Genomic DNA, 20,612 nt, shown 5'->3' on the forward strand with positions numbered 1-20,612 from the left:
ACTGGTAATCAGCATGCTCACAGAAATGGTTGAGCACAACTACAAAATAAAGGAAGAAGTGAAGGCTATGCAAAGCAAAATAAAGGAAAATGTACAGCATACCAACATTCACAAGAAGGAAACCGGGACTCAAATCAACAATCTGGACCAGAAGGAAGAAATAAACATTCAATTGGAACAGAGTGAAGAAACAAGAATTCAAAAAAAATGAGAGGCTTAGGAACCTCTGGGACAACTTTAAATATTCCAACATCCAAATTATAGGGGTGCCAGAAGGAGAAGATGAAGAGCAGGAAATTGAAAACTTACTTGAAGAAATGATGAAGGAGAACTTCCCCAATCTGGACAAGGAAATAGACTTCCAGGAAGTCCAAGAAGCTCAGAGAGTCCCAAAGAAGTTGAACCCAAGGAAGCACACACCAAGGCACATCATAATTACATCACTCAAGATTAAAGATAAAGTGAGAATCTTAAAAGCGGCAAGAGAAAAGGAGACAGTTACCTACAAAGGAGTTCCCATAAAACTGTCAGCTAATTTCTCCAAAGAAACCTTACAGGCAAGAAGGGGCTAGAAAGAAGTATTCAAAGTCATGAAAGGCAAGAATCTACATTCAAGATGACTCTATCCAGCAAAGCTATTATTTAGAATGGAAGGGCAGATAAAAGTGCTTCCCAGATAACGTCAAGTTAAAGGAGTTCATCATCACCAAGCCTTTATTATATGAAATGTTAAAGGGACTTACCTAAGAAAAAGAAGATAATCAAAAACATGAGCAGTAAAATGACAACAAACTCACAACTATCAACAAAAGAACCTAAAAAAAACAAAACAAAAACAAACTAAGTAAACAACCAGAACAGGAATAGAGATTACATGGAGGGTTATGAGGTGGGAAGGAGGGAGGAGAATTGGGGAAAAGATACAGGGAATAAGAAGCATAATTGGTAGGTACAAAAGACACAGGGGGAGGTTAAGAACAGTATAGGAAATGGAGAAGTAAAGAACTTGTATGTACAACCCATGGACATGAACTAAGGCAGGGAATGTTGGAGGAAATGGGGGTACTAAGCAGAGGGGGATAAAGGGGAGAAAAAAGAATGAGACATCTGTAATAGCATAATCAATAAAACATACTTAAAAAAAATTACAGTAGCTCTTCAAAGAGTTATCGAAGACCAAAGGTTTGAGAAATGCTTCTCCAAGGCATCAAAACTCAGTAAAAGAAAGCTCTATAGGAAGAGAGAAGTCAGCACACCAAATAAAAATAAATTAGTGCTATTCAAAGAAAGAGACTAACTTGAGAAATGATATACCAAATACCAAAATTCGGTAACATTTAATGAGTAACAACAGACTAGATGGTTTTTAAGAGAACAGTCCCCCTGTAAGAACCTAAAAAATATCATGGTACTACAAACGCTGGCTAGTATTCTCAATGGAAATACCACTGCTTCACATGACAACAGGAGAGCAGAACTGGTATTAGCTCTATATCATATTCATAAACATCATACATAAATACCATTATCATTTATTTTACATGTTAAATCTATAACATTCATTAAGCTCTATTCTAAAACTAGACATTACTATATGTAATCTTTATAACAGTTCTGAGATAGGTACTATTACTATGTTCCATTTACAGAGTCAGACCACTCTGTAAAGTGAGCTCAAATAGCTACAAAAAAAAAGAGAAGCTGGTATTCAAATTTGGGTATTCTCCTCTTAGAGTTAGACAATCCTTTTCCGCAAAGATGAGACAGTAAATATTTCAGGCGTTGCAGGCCATATACAGCCTCTGCCCCTGCCTTTTTTTTTTTTTAATAAGCTTTTACAAAATATATATATACAATCTTTAGCTCTTGGAACTTTTTATAAAACAGATCCACAGCCCAGCCTTTCTCAACCAGGTTCCAAATGCCCTAAGGCATCCTTGTATGATCTAAATTTACTTCTCCCCTATACATTTGGCATGGTATTTGTTATATATGAGCTTTGGGACAACTTAAAATCACTCAAATAATCATCTGTGTTCAGTGGTTTACCTGCCATTCTACTGGTTTACCTGCCATTCTACTGGTTCACCTGCATTCAGTAAAATACCAACTGTTTTATCTTTTTTTAAAAAAAGATTTTATTTTCAGAGAGAGGAGGAGAGAGGGAGAAAAAGAGGGAAAGGAACATTGATTTGTTGCCTCTTGCAAATCCCACAAACAGGGACCTGGCCTGCGACCCAGGCATGTGCCCTGACTAGGAATCACCCAACCCACTGAGCCACGCAACCAGTCAGGGCTGTTGCATCTTATTTATCTGCAAAAGTTAAGCTCTGTGTTCGAGAATTGTGTTGATGGTTCACTAATGCCAACAAAGAACCAGAAATAAATCATACGATCCTGTTCTATACTTATGTGGTCTTTATCAAGAATATTGATAACCTAAAATAGTGAGACTTAAAATATATTTTCTCAATGCCTGAAGGCCAGCCACCATCATAATCACTTCTAGAGTCTAAATATACCCTCAGGAAAAAACAAATGATAAAAACACTTTACAAAGGTATATCATTTTAAATTGACAGCTGCAAAGGTTACGGAGATTATTAAAGAGGAATCTGAAATAAAAGGCTACACTCCCTTTGGTAGCGATGACAGTTTAAGCCAAATAGAGCAAAACCGATACCTGAATGCAAAAAGGCCAGCCAAGTCCTTAAGGATTCTCAACATTAACAGTCAAGCAAATGAAGCAACATTAAAAACAATATATGGAGCACCTCAAATATCATCATACACAAATTCCAAACCAATACTTATTGCAACATGGCAGACATGTAAACAGAATCATCAAGATGCAGGATTGATACATATTTTCCAAGTTAGATAACCATTACATTCCAGAAGGTTTCACATAAAACTTTGCCTAAGTTAAGAGCACCTCAAAATATAATTTCTAGGATTTTTGTGTCAGCACCTACAGCCTCAAAGTTTCTTTTATTTTACTCACTTTATTTTGTATTATGAAAATAACCATAATTTTTAAAGCTACAGAAATACCCAATAGTCACAAATTCTATGCCCTGAAACAAGCTTCTGGACCTTTGCGTGAATCCTTCTTCTCTGTTCATAACTACAATAAATCCATGGGGAATAATAAAAAGGGAAGCACATCTGCACAGCAGTTTAGAACATGGATTCTAGAACCAAACTGTATGGATGAGTCCTAATTCTACCTTTTCTAGCTATGTGATTTTGGGCAGGTTCCTTAATTTCTCAGTAGCTTGCCTATAAAACAAGCATGATAATAACATACCTATCTCATATGGCTTTTATGATGATTTAATAAATTAGTATTTGAAAAATTAGAAAGAAGGGTACCTGGCATAAATTAAGTACTATATACAGTATCTTAAATGGAAATACAAAACAAAACACACAAAGGACACAGAAACAACATCAAGCTGATGAAGTGAGAACGCACACAATGAACAATGTGAGACAAACAATGAAAGGTCTTCTCATGGCAACTGTCTCATATCCTTAGTTCTTAACATTCAGCAGTATAATAGACACAACAATTACCTACTATGTGGCAAATATTCAAAACTGAAGTCTTTATCTCCAAACTGGCTCCATAATCTCTCCCACCTTGGTTAAATGTAACTAACTCTGCACTTTGAGTTGCAAGTCTCATCTCCTTTCTCTTACTACCCCCCATTATCCATTCGAAAATTATGCTGGATCTACCAATCCTACATGGTCTTCTACCAACCTAATATATTCACAGTCCTAACCACTTGCCCCTTCCTCTACTTACTAGTGCCCAGTACAAGCAACCCTCACCTCTCACCTGGACTAATGCAATAGCTTCCAACTTGGTGTTTGTGCTAATACTTGAGGCTCCCCCTACTCCCAGCCTACTCTTGACAGAGCAGCCAGTTAGTTTGTTAAAACTAAACCAGATCATCATATTACTCTCCTGCTCAAAAAACTACTATGCTCCTGATTTTCTCTTAAGAAAAGCCGAAATCTTACTTTCCCCTCCACTTTGCTGTGAACCTTATCTTGCTCTAAAAAAAATAAAGTCTTAATTTTAAAAAGAAAGAAGCAGGTTTAATTGTCTAAAATACAGCTGAGCTTTCCTCAAAAGATTAGGTAAAATACAGGGGAAATGGATCATTGAAAACATATTCCACACCCGCAATGCCCACACCTACACCAAAAAGCCAAAGTCCCCGCAATACAGCCTATATAAATGATCTATCTACCCTGTTACTTTTCTTGATTAAGATTCAGATTAACTTTTTTAATGATAAAATACATCCCAGTAATGCTGTGTCCTATTTATTTCATCAAATTAAGAGACATGGTGCCTGTCTGTCTACTTTTAGCGATGCTAAGATTGATCAGTGAATTCAGGATATTAATTTGATCCTATCATTCGTCACCTTTCACCTAATAATTTTAGTCTACATTAACAATGCCTGCATCCATAACCCAATGAATTATGGGTGCAAAATGGTGACTTTTCTAATACTTTAATTCCTTCCTATTTTATTAACCACAATTCAACGAAGAGCTTTCCACTTTCAACTATTTGGTTACCCTGAAATACATTTTGCAACAAAAGGGAAGCCTAAGTGCTTCATTCTTCTAGTACCAATTTTCAGACTAGTGAGTTGATACCCTTGAAACCTCTGAAGGTGATCAACAGTTATTTTGGTTTTTTAAAGTATCATTATGGACTCCTGGATTTTTATTTATTTCATAGGGTTAGATGCACTGCAGTCATTCAAATGGATCTACATTTATTTTCCATCTTAGGCCAGTGGGAGCACCTTTGAGATGGCCTCTTGTGAATTTTGACAATTTGACTTCATCTTAGCCAACATGATGGGCAATAGATTTTTTTACCTTGCAGTTTAAATTTGCAATTCCTTGATTATAATTAAGACTGAACAACTTACGTTTATCTCAGATCTCTGAATCCTTTGTGAATTGCCTATTCATTTTATTATCCATTTTTCCAGTCGGCTGTTAATACTTTGTTTTCTGAGTTTTAATACTTCATTTGAATAGATGGCAGAGGTTAAATGTTAACAAAAGCTGCAATCTTTTGCCCTGACCAGTGTGGCTCAGTTGGTTGGGCATTGTCCTGAAAAGCAAAAGGTCTCCTGTTCAATTCCAGGTCAGGACATACGCGATCCACAGTCAAGGCCTGTACAGGCAGGCAACAGATCAATGTTTCTTTCACAATGATGTTTCTCTCCCTCTTTCTCTCCCCCTTCCTTCCCCTCTAAAACTGTCCTCAGGTGAGGATAGAAAAAAACATTAAAAAATGATGTCTGAATGGAGTCTCACAGAACAAGTAGGGTATTAAATAAATGGACTGATAGAGTACTCCAATCACAGAAGGGGGGGCAGGAGGATGAGGGAGGGGGAAAGAGTAAATCTAGTCACAGAGTATAGAATATGCAAAGGTATGAGTATGGGACTACATGATCTGTCTGCAGAATTACAAGGAGCTTATTATGACTGCATAGACCAGTACTTGGTATATGGAGTAAGTACTTATATAAATGTTAGCTATGATTATGCTGATTATTGGGAAACGAAGATAGATTAAGATTACAAGCATAAGATGCCCCTGGAAACCCATGTTAAAGTCTAGATTTCATCCTGAAGATGATGGGGAGCCACTAAAGGATTTTCAACAGAATGGCATGTTCTAGAAAAATTACACTGGCAGTGTGGATTAAAGATTGGATGGAATACAGATAGGCGAGAATCATAATCTTTAATGATGAAGTATACGAAAGTGAAAAAAACTTTTATAAAATGAGGGAAACCTGCAAACCTCTTGCAAGACCTAAAACGTTGGCATACTGACATACATCTACTAAAAGGTACCAGGTGTCTAACAACTTCATAGCATTTGAGACATACAGGGTCCGGCACAAATAAAGCCCCTTTTTAATTACAAAATCACAAGTATGTAATTCTGTAACATAACAATATCACACTCAAGCACACCATATGACATTTTAGGTGAAATGTTCAAATTAAAACTATAAATTATTACACCCATATTATTACCCTACCAACCATACCCAAGCAGGTGTTACTTCTGCCAGACCCTGTATATGCTTAATAGTAAATATTCCTGGACTACCTGTAATGTTCTCCACTTTAGCAAAGATCACATCTAGTAAAAGAAATAATTTTCAACAAAATTCCTTTAGGGTCATGAAATGCCCCATGTTCTTTTCTGCAAGCAGGAGAGAGGTTGGTGAAAGCTCATGAATACCTCTCCGTTAACCAAACGGCTGGTTTTCTGAAGATTCCATGATGTAACAAAAGCTAAATTTTGGCTACTGATTCTGATGGTACTTTGGCACAGCCTTTCTGAATTTCTGCAGGCTCAGCAATACCGTTTACTGACACTGTGGGAAGGGTGTGAGCCATATGTGCCCTAACAACAGAGTGTACACCTAACTTCAGCTCTATGAACTATCAGACATTGGATGTGAGTTAGCTACAGACTGTGGCACAACTTCTGGAGGGCAAGCTGCAGAGCTAGTTTAGGAGCTGTTCCCATCTCAGAGGTCTGAATTGTCAGGACTGCTTCGATGTGACATGGATTATATGGGCCCATGTAGACCATGGACTCTACCAAAAGTGGCAAAACTCCTAGGAAGAAGGAAATAAGCTGACGACCATGATTGTACCATGGACTCTATGGAATGGCAGGTAATGTGACTTCTGAAAGTTACTGAATTGATTTGTTCATTGTTGATGTTTAGAAGGCATACATCCCAAAAGCTGTTGTTCCCTGACTACAGGGAACCATTCATTTCATGATTCAATAATGAAATAGCTACTGTAGCAACCTCCTTAGAAAAGTTCTAAATGAAATGAACTTTTGCTATTCTGAATCTTTAAACACATACTTTGGAGACTAAAAAACCACTGTGTAACAGTAGTTTGCCCACTGATATATGATTCTATGTTTCTGTTTGCCAAAGAGGGTTCTGGGGCTGCTCCGCACCCCACCCCACCCCACCCCACCCACTCTCTCTCTCTCTGGCATCTCTTCAGATGCCAGCCACAAGCCAGGCTCAAACCTGTGCTTCTGACCAACTGACTATAGAACAAAAGTTCCAATGACCCCCTCAACTTCAGAATGCCAATTTAAATTCCAGGTTATTACCTGTACATTTGACTGACTAGCTGTAAATCAGAGGTTCCCACAATCTCCTCCTTGGGTTTAGTTAATTCTCTAGAATGGCTCACAGAACTCAGAGAAACATATTACTATAGTACCAATGAATCAACTGCCTGATGAAGAAATACAGATATATAGGACAAGGTCCCAAACAAAGGAGCTTCTGTCCTTGAGGAGCTCAGGGTCCAGCACAGTGGCACTTGGAAGCTCTCCAAAACAACAACAAAAACCAACAAGCTTTCCTCCCAGGTTTTTATTAAGGCTCCATTACATGGTCATGATTGACCAAGTCATTGGCCATTAGCAACTGAAAATCTCTAGCACCTCTCCCCTCAGAAGTGGCGGTGAAAGCTGGGGCTGCAAGTTCCAAACCTCTAATCACAAGGCTGGTTCTCCTAGCAACCAGCCTGCACCCTTGGGTGGGATCCAAATGTTACTGCATTAACATACAGAAAACACTTAGATCATCTCTCTCAACATTTAGGAAATTCAAAGGGTTTTGGAACCTGTGAGCCAGAAACTGTGGATGAAGACCAAATATCTTCTAAATTACAATATCACAAAGAGTCAATTACATTATAAAATTTCATACTAACTATATAAAGAACACTCACAAATCAACAATAAAAAGATAAATTCAATTTTTTAATGGGCAAAAGATTTAGACTCTTCAAAAAAAACCATACATCAAAATCCAGTGAGTACACAAAAAAGTATTCAACATTATTAGTCATCAGGAAAATTAAAATAAAACAGTAAAACAAAGAGAACCACTTTACAGCCAGTAGAATGGTCAAAAAAGAAAAGACTCACAAACACCAAATATTTGTGAGAATGTGGAGTAACTGATCTCTCCACACACAGTTGTGGAAAATGTAAAATGAAGTTATAACCTCTTTGGAGAGTTGTTTGGCAGTTTCATGTGAAGTTAAACACATATCTCTATCCTATGACTCAGCAATTCCATTCCTAGATACTTACATAAGAGAAATGAAAAAGGGCACACAAAAATATCTATGGGGTAATCTTATTTATAATAACTCCAAACTAGAAACAACCCAAATGTCCATCATCAATAAAATGGATAAATTGTGGTATACCCATACAATGGAATACTACTCAGCAATAAAAAAGAATAAATTTATGTCCAGAACAGACAAATCTATATAGACAAAGTAAACCACAACTGTCTATGATTGGAGGGTGGAAAAGAGAGGGGGACAGAATGAGGAGGCGCTGCTAATGAAATGGGTTCTCATCTGTAAACTGAGTTTGATACACTCATTGGGAGTGATAAAAATGTACTAAAATCTGAATCGTAACTCTGTAAATATAGTAAAAATGATTTACTTGTTTGCTTTACTGGTTTGTTTGCTACCTTGATTCTCTATATCTCAATAAGTCCACTTTAAAAAGGAATGAACTATTAATATAACAACCCACACAAACACTATGTTTAAGCAAAAGAAGCCAGACACAAAAGAGTACACTGTATGACTCCTTTCATATCCTGATGTAGGCAAAACTAATATATGCTAATAAAATTAGTTATTGTGGTGGTGGGCAACTGGCTAGAAAAGGACATGAATGAACTTTCTAGGAGGCTGGAAATGTTCTGTATCTTGTTTTGAGTAGAGATCATAGGGGTGTATACAGTTGTTAAAACTTAAGAATAGCACATTTTAATTACATCACAATAAAAAAAGGCAGTTAAAAAAAACCCCACTCCTATTTCAATGTAAAAAGAAAAGAGGGCAAGAACTAGAGTTCCTGTGACGCAATTCCTTCATGCTTCCCTAAAGGGAGTGACTGCTCTGCTGTCCACTTCCAGAACTACCTGATGCCTGAGTACACTCGGTCTTTTCTTCCCATCACATCTTAATAATTAACTCATTCAGTGTTCCCCTTGCCTCAAATTTTCACATCTATCAGTTTCCCTGATTAAAAACAAAAACCCAAAACAGCACAATATTCCACAGCCAAAACTGGGCTTAGTTAAGCATGTTTAAGTGCCACCAAGTGGTGAAAAGGAAATAGAAATATTTACAAAAGCCAGAATTCTAAGAGGGAAAGCATGGCCTAATTTTTTTTTTTTTTTCTGTCTTCTGTATTCTGATACCCTGTCTGGAAGAATCCTCCCCACCCTACCACTCTTCTCTGCCTTCCCCTGGTTAATTAATTCCCATTCATCTTGCATCTCTCAGATGAAAATTCCTTTTCTTAGAAATTCTTCTGAATTTCTATTACTCCAGTCAGCTCCCACCACAAACACAATTACACACACAAAGAACAATGTCTCCTTTCAGAGTTATTTCATTGTGTAGTTATAGGTTCCTCATGTGATTAATGTTCCTATTTCTCCCATTAGACTCTGTCATGCAAGCAGGAACAGTCTGCTATGCAGGCACATCATTGTGTCCCTGCATCTAGCATACTGCTGGGTAGCTAGCCTAAATGCTCTCAGCACATTTGACTCAATGAACATATTAAAATGCAATTCAGCCAAACTATCTGAACAACCAACTGTCCCTGAAGCAAAGATAAATCCACTATAAGTTAATATGCCTTTATTTGAGGGAGAACATTTTGGGTTGGTATTTATGACTCACTGAGTATCTACTTCCTTGTCAGCTTGGCTCTCAGAATATAGCATTGCCCTCTGAGTCATTAGTTTCTGCCTTCATTCTACCTATTGTTCCTTTACCTGGGTACATTTATTTTAATCTTTAATCTCTGGTGATTATTTCACTATATGATTCTCCTGTAATTTCCAAGATATCAGATTTTGTGATCACAAACAACTGCCAACACAATATTTCAGGGTATTAATAGCTACATAACTGCTTAAGGAAGGCAGTTTAGTTCAAAATGCAGAGTGCCATTACTACCAAAAAGCTCAAAACAGTTCTCCCAACATTGAGTAAACAGAATGCTTACTGACACAGAAAGAATGAAGTGCCAAAAAGAACCAATACAACAGGCAAGCTGAGACAAAAAATAGCGTAATGAAAGAAGTCATCTAGCATTTTGTAGGACATACTAAATGAAAGCAAAAACATTTATAGAAATTATCTTATACCAACTAGATAAAGACTAGTTTAGCAAATGCCTACAGTAAATACAAAAGCAGGCCTTTGGGCAAAATTTGAACAATTTTCTACAATCTTCTGAAGTAGTTTAAAGAGAATGCACAACAACCACATATACTTTCTTCAAAAAGGTGGAAAAGGCTTAAGGGTAGAAAAACCTAATGCCCATGCTGTGCCAATCACACACTGCAGACCTCCTAAAACAAAAACATAACTGAACTTTCAGAATCGATTCTTAAAGAAAATTCAGAAGTCTTTTTTTTTTTTTTTTTTAAATAACTATCATCTCCTGTCTTTCCTCCTCCATTAAAACATTATTTTTACCACTGGCAATGTATCATAATCGTCACTGCAGCAAGTCAATTCAAAATAAATATAAACGGGAATGGCCTTAAAAATAAAGAAGCTCAATCTCACTCATATAGAAAATGCTAATAAAAACTATACCGAGAATGCCCTGACAGGTGTGGCTCAGTGGGCTGAGCATCGTCCTGCAAGCTGAAGGGCTGCTGGTTCGAATCCTGGTCAGGGCACATGCCTGGGTTGTGGGCCAGACACCAGGTTGGAGGCATGCAGGAGGTAACCAGTTGATGTTTCTCTCACACACCGATGTTTCTCTCCCTCTTTTTCTCCCTCCCTCCCCCCTCTGAAAGTAAATAAATTAAATTTTAAAACACTATAATCTTTTACCTATCAATCTTGAAAAATCTGCAGTCAGATGCAGTACCATTGGTAAGGCTATGGGGATTCAAACATTCTCCTAATGGACACTCTCCTACAATGATGAAAGGACTACAAAATTGTATCATCCATACAGAAGGCAATTTGGCAATATATCACAAAATTACAAATACAAATAACATTTTTGGGAATGTAGCACACATACAAAATAATTTATGTACAATACCATTCACTGCTGCACAGTCAGTGACAGTGAAAAAGCGAAAACAACTCAATTTAATTAGGTGTTCGATAACCACCTAATTAAATATATTACGGTCCATCCAAACAATGGAATGAAATGCAGATGTGAAAAAGAATGAGCATACTCTCTATACACTGATATGGAAAGATAGATAAGATATATTAAGTGAAAAATGCAAGGTACAGAACAAGGTAATTTATATGTACTGTTTTATGTAAGAACTGGGAGAAACTAAGAAAAATGTTAACATTTGCTTTTATTTTTATAAAGAAACACTGAAAGAATAGGTAATAAAAATGGTTACAGGAGGAAAGTATAACTAGAGTAGATGGAACATGGGTGGAAAAAGATTTCTCACTGCACACTTAAATATGATTTTGAGTTTTAAACTGAGAAAATATTACTGAATTCTCTTAAAAGGTGTTACTGTCAAAAATATAATGAAAATTAATTGTATTGCTTTTATAATTACTAATTCAAGATACGACATTTTCTTTACTTATTGTTCCTATTTCACTTCAGTGAATATGGGGGGAATATATACAGGTCCTGCAAATTATTTTTCCACTGAAGTCTTAAGTTTCTTAAAAATAAACTTTCCTTTACCACAATGGTTTTGAGAAAGAATTATAGTGCCTATAGAAAATACCCACTTCTTATAAATTAGAAAGTAAAAAAATACTCATAAGATCATATTTTTTCAAAGTTTAACCAAACCTTAAAGGTATTAACCAACCCAGTTTGCAGAAGATGATCAAGAACCCCAAAATACTGTTCAAGCTACTCTTGTTTTTGGTTAGTCTCACCAAAATACTAATTGTTCCCACCTCAATAGCCAATTTCTCTAGACATACTCTTTCTTTCATATTCAGGCTGATGGAATATATTCACTCTGGGTGTTTCACTTTAGTTATCTTACTACCGGTTCTCACATGGCACTATGCTATTTGGAAGTCAAACACATTGAGAAATAATGTCCGGTTGGTCATCAACAAGGACCAACACTTCAGCTAAATTATAACTACAGACTCTAAAATGTAGAATGCAATAAATACAATCAATCATAAAATATGTCACATTATTATGGCTAGGGGAAAATTTTAACCAAATAATACATACAGGGTGGGGCAGAAGTAGGTTTCCAGTTGTTTGTGTGAAAACACACAATAATTAATAAATAATAATACAAGAGTAAACTCTGTTTTACAGTCACAACTGGAAACCTACTTTTGCTCCACCCTGTATTTTTAAATGCCAAACCCATAAATTCCAAAGGCATCCCAAATCCCCACAAAATCCATTTCAAATGTAAAAGATATTCATTGGGAAAACCTATGGTCGGCACTTGAAGGGGACAGACTAAATAAAATAAATTTTATATGGCCCTGGCCTCTGTGGCTCACTTGGTTGGAGTATCGTCCCATAAACCAAAAGGTTGTGGTTTCAATTCCTGGCCAGGGCACATGCCTAAGTTGCAAGGTTCAGTTCCCCGGTTGGACATATACAGCGAGGTGCATGAGAGAGGCAACCGATCGATGTTTCTCCCATTGATGTTTCTCTCCCTCTCTTTCCCTCCTTTCCCCTGTCTCTAAAATCAACAAGCATGTCCTCAGCTGAAAATCAATCAATCAATAAATTTTGTATGTACCATATATGATCTACACTAGTTTTCTAGAGCTGTTGTAAAATATTACCACTAACTAGGTAACTTCAAACACCAGAAATGTATTTGCTTGCAGTAGAGAGAATAGAAGGCAGAAATCAAGGCACTAGCAAGGCCATGCTTCACCTAAAGAAACCTTCCTTGCCCCTTTGCAGCCTCTAGTGGTTGTTAGCAATCCTTGGCATTCCTTGGCTTGTGGCAGTATAACTCCAGTCTCTGCCTCTGTCTTCACATACCTGTCTTCTCTGTATTCAAATTTCCCTCTTCCTATAAGGATACCAATTATTGGATTAGGGCCCGTAATCTATTGACAGTAGAGACCTCATCTTAACTTTATCACAACTGCAAACACCCTATTTCCAAACAGTTACCACAGATACTGGGGGTTAGGACTTTAGCTTATCTTTTGGAGAGTCATAATACAACATATAATATGGTCCAAATTAGTCAATTTCTTCAAAAGTATATCTAGATTCATATATGGATATTTATAGATTTTTGCCTAAGCAGCATCCATATTCCTTTCTTAGGTAACAGCATCCAATTTCTTTTCAAGAATCAATCTGTCCCTCTTTAAAGCCTCTCTCCAAAGCCAAGCATCTGCCCCTGATTGGGCCAGAGAATCACACTCCACTGGCCTTAGTGACTGGTTCAGGGACAGTCACGTGACTCAAGGCTGGACAATGATGAGTCCTTCCATTCATCCAATTTGGCTGGTTCCACGACAAAAAAGAGACACATGTGGACTTCAAGAATTGTGTAAGTTTAGAGCTGCCACTGATTATCTTTATCTTCATATCTGCCAAAGAGGGAAACCAAGAGGAAAGGAATGCTTAGAGATGAAGAGGCATTCCTAATGACACACGCCAAACTTCTAAATCCAGTCCTGTCAGAACCTAGCTTTAGCTTTTTACTCTGTGTACTTCCCAGTTCATAAACCTACAAAATGACCTTACTGACTTCAGTTAATTTGAACTGGGTTTTTGAAGAGTCTTGATAAATAACGGCAGAATATGCAACATGTCACATGATTGAAAACAGGGCCTCATTTTTTTTCAGCCATTTTCTCAAACTTGGCAAAGAGACATGAAGAGCCAGTAGAAAAAGAATAGTCTGTATCCATGTCCATTCCCTATCCATCAGGCCATCTGGCATGAATTCTAAAACCGTTCATGCTTGTTATTAAAGTATAGATCTGTGGGTTCTGATGGCAAAATATGAACAATACAAGGACCTCTCAGAGTTATAAAAACCTAAATATCAATACCTAAAAACAAAGCATTCATAAAATTTTTTCTTCCTCAGTAACATGCCAAATCACTCCCATCCCTAAAGCAATGATGGCCCTAGGTCAACATCACTACATAGTGGCTAGAGTGGTGACAAAGTCATACTGAAATCTCTTCTATATTGAGAACGTTTACGACAGTTTTGCCCTTTAACGTGGCCATCATTGTTCATGCTTCATTTGTTTCTACTTCAAGCAAATTGTGTCACACATACAGTATGTCAATAAATGTCCCTGGACTTCTGGAAAGAACATCAACATTTTATACTCACATAAAATCCAAACACTCTTCCTTCACCTGCTGCCCCACCTTCAACTTTTATCTGTTTGTCTCTGGAAAATTCCCAGCCCTTTCCTATTCCTTTTACTAGTATGTCAGAAACCTCAAATTAATACACACATTCTGAGTAAAAAGGAGACGATTACATTTTGAGGTGAAATAAGACAAAATAAATGTTTTGCTTGTTAAAAGATCAAGTTTCACTTGTGTCTCCATACAATTCACGTGCATAGAAAACTTGTTCTTAGTATCTCTAATACAGTGCTTCTCAGATGGGAAACTCATCCCACCAACTTCTCTTAAAAATCACTAGGTAAAGCCATTAAGGATACCACAAATTGTGTCCAAAATACCCACACTCCCTCTTTCTCATGCTAATTTTGTCTTTATTTAAGTAACTTGAGTCACTATAAACAGAACACTATTATTCAATTTCAGTCATGTATTTAATATTTTTCAAAAATAAATAAAATTTCAAAAGTACTGTTTTATTTGACAACTTTTAAGTATATTTTATTGATTATGCTATTACAGTTTTCCCATTCCCCCCCCTTTTTACCCCCTCCACCCTGCACCCCCAACCCTCCAGCATTCCCCCCCGCTTAGTTCATGTCCATGGGTTGGACATATAAGTTTTTTGAGTTCTGTTTCCTATACCATTCTTAATCTCTCCCCATCTACTTTATGCCTACCAATTGTGCTTCTTATTCCCTGTACCTTTCCCTCTCAATTCTTCTCCTCCCCCTCACCACTGAAAATCCTGCATGTGATGTCAATTTCTCTGATTCTGTTCCTGTTCTAGTTGTTTGCTTTGCTTTTGTTGTTTTTTTTTTTAGGTTCAGTTGTTGGTAGTTGTGAGTTTGTTGTGATTTTACTGTTCAGTTTTTGATCTTCTTCTGTTTCTTAGATAACTCCCTTTAACATTTCATATAATAAGGGCTTGGTGATGATGAACTCTTAACTTGATCTTATCTGGGAAGCACTTTAATTGCCCTTCCATTCTAAATGACAGCTTTGCTGGATAGAGTAATCTTGGATGTAGGTCCTTGCCTTTCATGATTTCAAATACTTCTTTCCAGGTCCTTCTTCCTGTAAGGTTTCTTTTGAGAAATCAGCTGACAGTCTATGGGCACTCCTTTATAGGTAACTCTCTCCTTTCAAGATTCTCTCTTTATCTTTAATCTTGGGTTAACTTAATGATGATGTGCCTTGCTGTGTTCTTCTTTGGGTCCAATTTCTTTGGGACTCTGGGCTTCCTGGAAGTCTACTTCCTTTGCCAGATTGGGGAAGTTTTCCTTCATTATTTGTTCAAAGTTTTCAACTTCTCGCTCTTGTTCTCCTCCTCGCGCCCCTATGCTTCTGATGTTATAGTGCTGAAGTTGTCCCAGAGTTTCCTAAGCCTCTCCTCATTTTTAAAAATTCTTATTTCTTCATTCTGTTTTGGCCAGATGTTTATTTCTTCCTTTTGTCCCAAATCAATAATTTGAGTCCCGGTTTCCTTCCCTTAACTGTTGGTTCCCTGTATATCTTGCTTTATTTCACTTTGAGTAGCCTTCATTTGTTCCTTCATTTTGCGACAGCTCAGTAAGTTCTGTGAACATCCTAATTACCAGTGTTTTGAACTCTGCATCAGATAGGTTGGCTATCTCCTCGTTGCTTAGCTCTTTTTCTGGAGTTTTGATCTGTTCTTTCATTTGGGACATATTTCTTTGTCTTGGCACACCTGTTATGTTGTAAGGGGGTGGGACCTTAGGTATTCACCAGGGTGAGACAACCCTCTTTGCTGCACTGTAGTGCTGTCTGTGTGGGAGGGGTCAGAGGGGGAACAATGTGGCTCGCTTGCTTGGCTCTAGCCCCACTTTCTAACAACTCTCTTGTATGAGACTGGGAGATTCTCCCACCATGGCAACCCCTTCAGTAGTTTACAGCTAGCTTTGAGTCTTTATTTCCTGTTCAGCCAGCCCTGCCTCGCCATCAGGGTCCACCACCTTGCTGCACATCCTCTCCACTCAGCTGCCCATCTCCTACCATTCTGGGTGAATGTTTCTTTAACTCCTTGGTTGTCAGAGTTCCATGCAGCTTGATTTTCTGGCACTTCTGGTTGTTTATTGTTTTTAGATTGGTTGTTATCCTTCTTTTGGTTGTGCGAGGAAGCAAAGTGTTTCTACCTATGCCTCCATAGTGGCTTGAACTCCTATTTTCTACCTTTCCACAGATATTTAATGAGCATCCATTTTGTGCCTGTACTTTGTCAGTGACGTGACATGGTCACTGACGTCAAGGGTCTTGCAAACAAGGAGAGGTAGAATTAGAAAAACAAAAGAAAGGAGATAAATAAAGTAGAATAATACAAATAACCTATATTTTGTGGTTAGAGGACTTGAGTGATTACAGAGTGGGGACTGGGAAGGATATAGAGAGTTGAGACTGAAGAAGTAGGCTGGTATTAAGGGCCTTGCATGCTTATTAAGGTAACTTTATTCTGTACGTCTGAGGTTTTCAAACTTCAGTGTATATAAGAATCACCTGAGATAACTGTTTAAAATATAGATTCCCATGCCCCACCTAAGAAGATTCTAATTCAGCTGATCTGGGATAGGACCCCAAATTTTCAATTTTTACAAATATCCTTGGTTTTGTTCAAGTGGTCAATATTTGAAACAATATTTTAGAGACAAACATCATTCTCAAGTTTTCCAAGTAGTCCTAGGGATGAAATGGAAAATGTTGGGAAAATATTCCCTTTATTATTTTTTAACACTTTATTTTCAGAGAGATAGGAAAGGAGGGAGAAAAAGAGGGAGAGAAACATCTATCAGTTGCCTCTTCCATGCCCCCAAATGGGGACCTGGCCTGCAATCCAGGCACGTACCCTGACTGGGAATCAAACTGGTGACCTTTCAGTTTGCAGGCTGGCACTCAATCCACTGGGACACACCAGCCAAGGCAGAAAATATTCCCTTAAAATAGCATCAATTTTTACCGTTATGAAGGTGACAAGATCATCAGCTGAGAGAGATGTAGGAGTGCACAGGAGCTAAAACAGAGCCATTCTAGTAAACTGCAGGAACTGACCAAGAATACACAAAAGAATTCCCAGTGCTGACAGCCCACCTGAGTCTGGACACCATAAATTTGCAGTAGCATCCGTTATTTTTCAATCTATAAATTAAAATAATACCTACTTGGTAGTTACAAAGATTTAATTACGTTTGATACAATAAGTGATCTGAATAATATACCAGAAGGGTTCAACAACAGATTAGACAAAGCAGAAGAAAATCAGTGAAGTATATGATTGTCTAATTACTTTGCTAAACAACAGAAACTAATAGAAAACAATACTGAATGTAAAGTGTAATTTAAAAAGTTAAATTTTTTAAAAAAGAAGTCAGCTCAAAGAAAATGGAGTGGAACTAACCCAGAGCAGCAGAAAGAAGTAAGAATGAAAGAAAATGAAGATAGCTTAAGGTACTTACGGCACAATATCAAACAGATTAAAGTTCACATCAAAGGGCTCCCAGAGGAGAAATGGGCAGAAACCTTATCTGAAGAAATAATAGCCAAAAACTTCCCTAACCTAGGGAAAGAAACAGACCCAGAAAGCCCAGGGAATTCGAAATAAAACAAACCCAAAGAGACTAACACCAGGACACATTACAATCAAAATGTTAAATGTTGAAAGAAGAAGTCCTAACCAGTGTGGCTCAGTTGGTTGGGCATCATCCCCCAAAGCGAAAGGTTCAACTCCTGGTCAGTCAGGGCACAGGCCTGGGATGTGGGTTCTGTCCCCAGTCAGGGTGCATGCAAGAGGCAAACTGATCACTGTTTCTCTCTCACATCAATGTTTCTCTCCCTCTCTCTCTCCCCCACTCCCTTCCCCTCTAAAAATAAGTAAGTAAAATCTTTTCTTAAAAAGAAGTTAAAACAAAGAGAGACTATTAAAAGCAGCAAGAGAAAAACAACTTGTTACCTACAAGTGAACCCCCATAAGATTATTAGCACATTTATCAGAAGAAACTTTACAGGCCAGAAATGGCAAAACATATTCAAAGTGCTAGGTAAAAAACAAATAACTTGCAGCAAAGTATATACCATCTAGTAAAGTTATTCAGAAGTAGAAAGATAGAGTTTTCTAGACAAGCAAAAGCTAAAGAAGAGTTCATCACCACTAAACCAGCCATACCAAAAATGTTAAAGGGACTTCTTTAAGCTGAAAAGAAAGGGTGCTAAATATTAACAAGAACATATATGAAAGAATAAATCTCACTGTAAAGTGAAAAATACAGTAAACATGGATTAATCACTGATAAAGTTAGTATGAAGGTTAAATGATAGAAGTAGTAAAAATAACTATGATTATATTAAAGGATACATAAAATAAAAAGATAAAAATTTAACATCAAAAACATAAAATGGGGGGAGTAATAATGTTGGTCTTTACAATGGGATCAAACTTAAGTTGTTATCAACTCAGAAGAGATTACTATAGTTATAAGCTACAGGTAAGCCTCATGGTAACTGCAAAGCAAAACCTATAGCAAATACAGAAAAGATAAAGGAATATCAACACTAAAGAAAGTCATGAAACCACAAAGAAAGAGAAAAAACAGAGAACTACAAAAACAGCCAGAAAACAATTAAGAAAATGGCAATAAGCACAAACCTATCAATAATTACTTTAAATGTGAATGGACTAAATTCTCCAATCAAAACACATACAGTGGTTGAACAGCCAAAAATAAAAAAACCCATCTACATGTTCCCTACAAGAAACTCATTTTAGATGTAAGGATACACACAGAGACTGAAAATAAAACAATGGAAAATAATGTTCCATGCAAATGAAAACCAAAAGAGAGCTAGAGTAACTATTATCTAATAAAACAGACTTCAAAACAAAGACTATAATAAAAGACAAAGGATATTACATATCGATAAAAAGATCAATCCAACAAGAAAGTATAACATTTGTAAGTATTTATACACCGAACATAGGAGCACCTAAATATATAAAGTAAATTATTAACAGACCTAAAAGGAAAAACAGACAGCAACATAACAGTAGTACAAAACTAATATCCCACATATATCAATGGGTAGATCATCCAGACAGAAAATCAGTAAGGCAACACTGGCCTTAAATGACCCATTAGACCAAATTGATTTAATGGGTATTTACAGAACATACCATACAAAAACAATAGAATATACATTCTTCTTAAGTTAACATAAAATATTTTCCAAGGTAGGTCATATCTTAGGCCACAAAACAACTCTTAATAAATTTAAGAGGAATGAAATAGTATCAAGCATCTTTTCTGACCACAATGATATGAAACTAGAGATTAATTACAAGAAAACTAGAGGGGCCCTGGCTGATGTGGCTCAGTGGCTGAGGGCCGGTCTGTGAAACAAAGGGTTGCCAGTTTGACTCCCAGTCTATGGCACACGCCTGGGTTGCAGGCCAGCAGGGGGCACACAAGAGGCAACCACGCACTGATGTTTCTCTCCCTCCTCCTCCCTCCCATCCCGTCTCTAAAAAATAAATAAATAAACTCCTAAAAAAAAAAAAAGAAAACTAGAGGGGGCAAAAGGGGGAAACTGGGACAATTGTAGTAGCATAATCAAAATATAATTTTAAAAATAAATAAAAAACTGGAAAGCATGCAAATATGTGGAGATTAAACATGATGCTACTGAACAACTAATGAATTAAAGAATAAAAAGAAATACCTTAAGACAAATGAAAATGGAAATGTAACATACCAAAATTTATGGGATACAGCAAAAGCAGTTCTAAAAAGAAAATTCAGTGATAAATGCCTATACCTCAATAACAAAAAAAGTGTCAAACAACCTAACTATACACCCCAAGGAACTAGAAAAAGAACAAAGCCCTGAATTAGAAGGAAGGATACAACACAGAACAAAAATTAATGAAATACTGACTAAAAAGTCAATAGAAAAGATCAATGAAATGAAGAGCTGGTTCTTTGAAAAAAAGAAAGAAAACTGAAATCCCTTATCTAGGTCCACTTAGAAAAAAAGAGAGGACTCAAATAAATATAATCACAAATACTGAATGCCAACAAACTGGACAACCTCAAGGAAATTGATAAATTCCTAGAAACATACAACCTAC

At 36.9% G+C, this 20,612-nt stretch overlaps 1 protein-coding gene across 23 annotated transcripts in view; it reads right to left on the minus strand.

The window, feature by feature from the left end:
• The window catches only part of LCOR (ligand dependent nuclear receptor corepressor), a 124,991-nt gene that overhangs the window by 87,514 nt on the left and 16,865 nt on the right, over positions 1–20,612 (minus strand). For 5 of the 23 annotated variants that reach the window (XM_053922231.1, XM_053922237.1, XM_053922247.1 and 2 more), the window contains exon 3: positions 744–815. The exons of the other annotated variants lie outside the window; for them this stretch is intronic. In XM_053922231.1, coding sequence (XP_053778206.1) covers positions 744–771 — 28 coding nt within the window. In that variant the 5' untranslated portion in view covers positions 772–815. The remainder of the gene's footprint in view (positions 1–743; positions 816–20,612) is intronic. 23 annotated transcript variants of the gene reach the window in all.

Source organism: Desmodus rotundus, chromosome 4 (assembly GCF_022682495.2).
Source record: "Desmodus rotundus isolate HL8 chromosome 4, HLdesRot8A.1, whole genome shotgun sequence".
Taxonomy (NCBI): domain Eukaryota; kingdom Metazoa; phylum Chordata; class Mammalia; order Chiroptera; family Phyllostomidae; genus Desmodus; species Desmodus rotundus.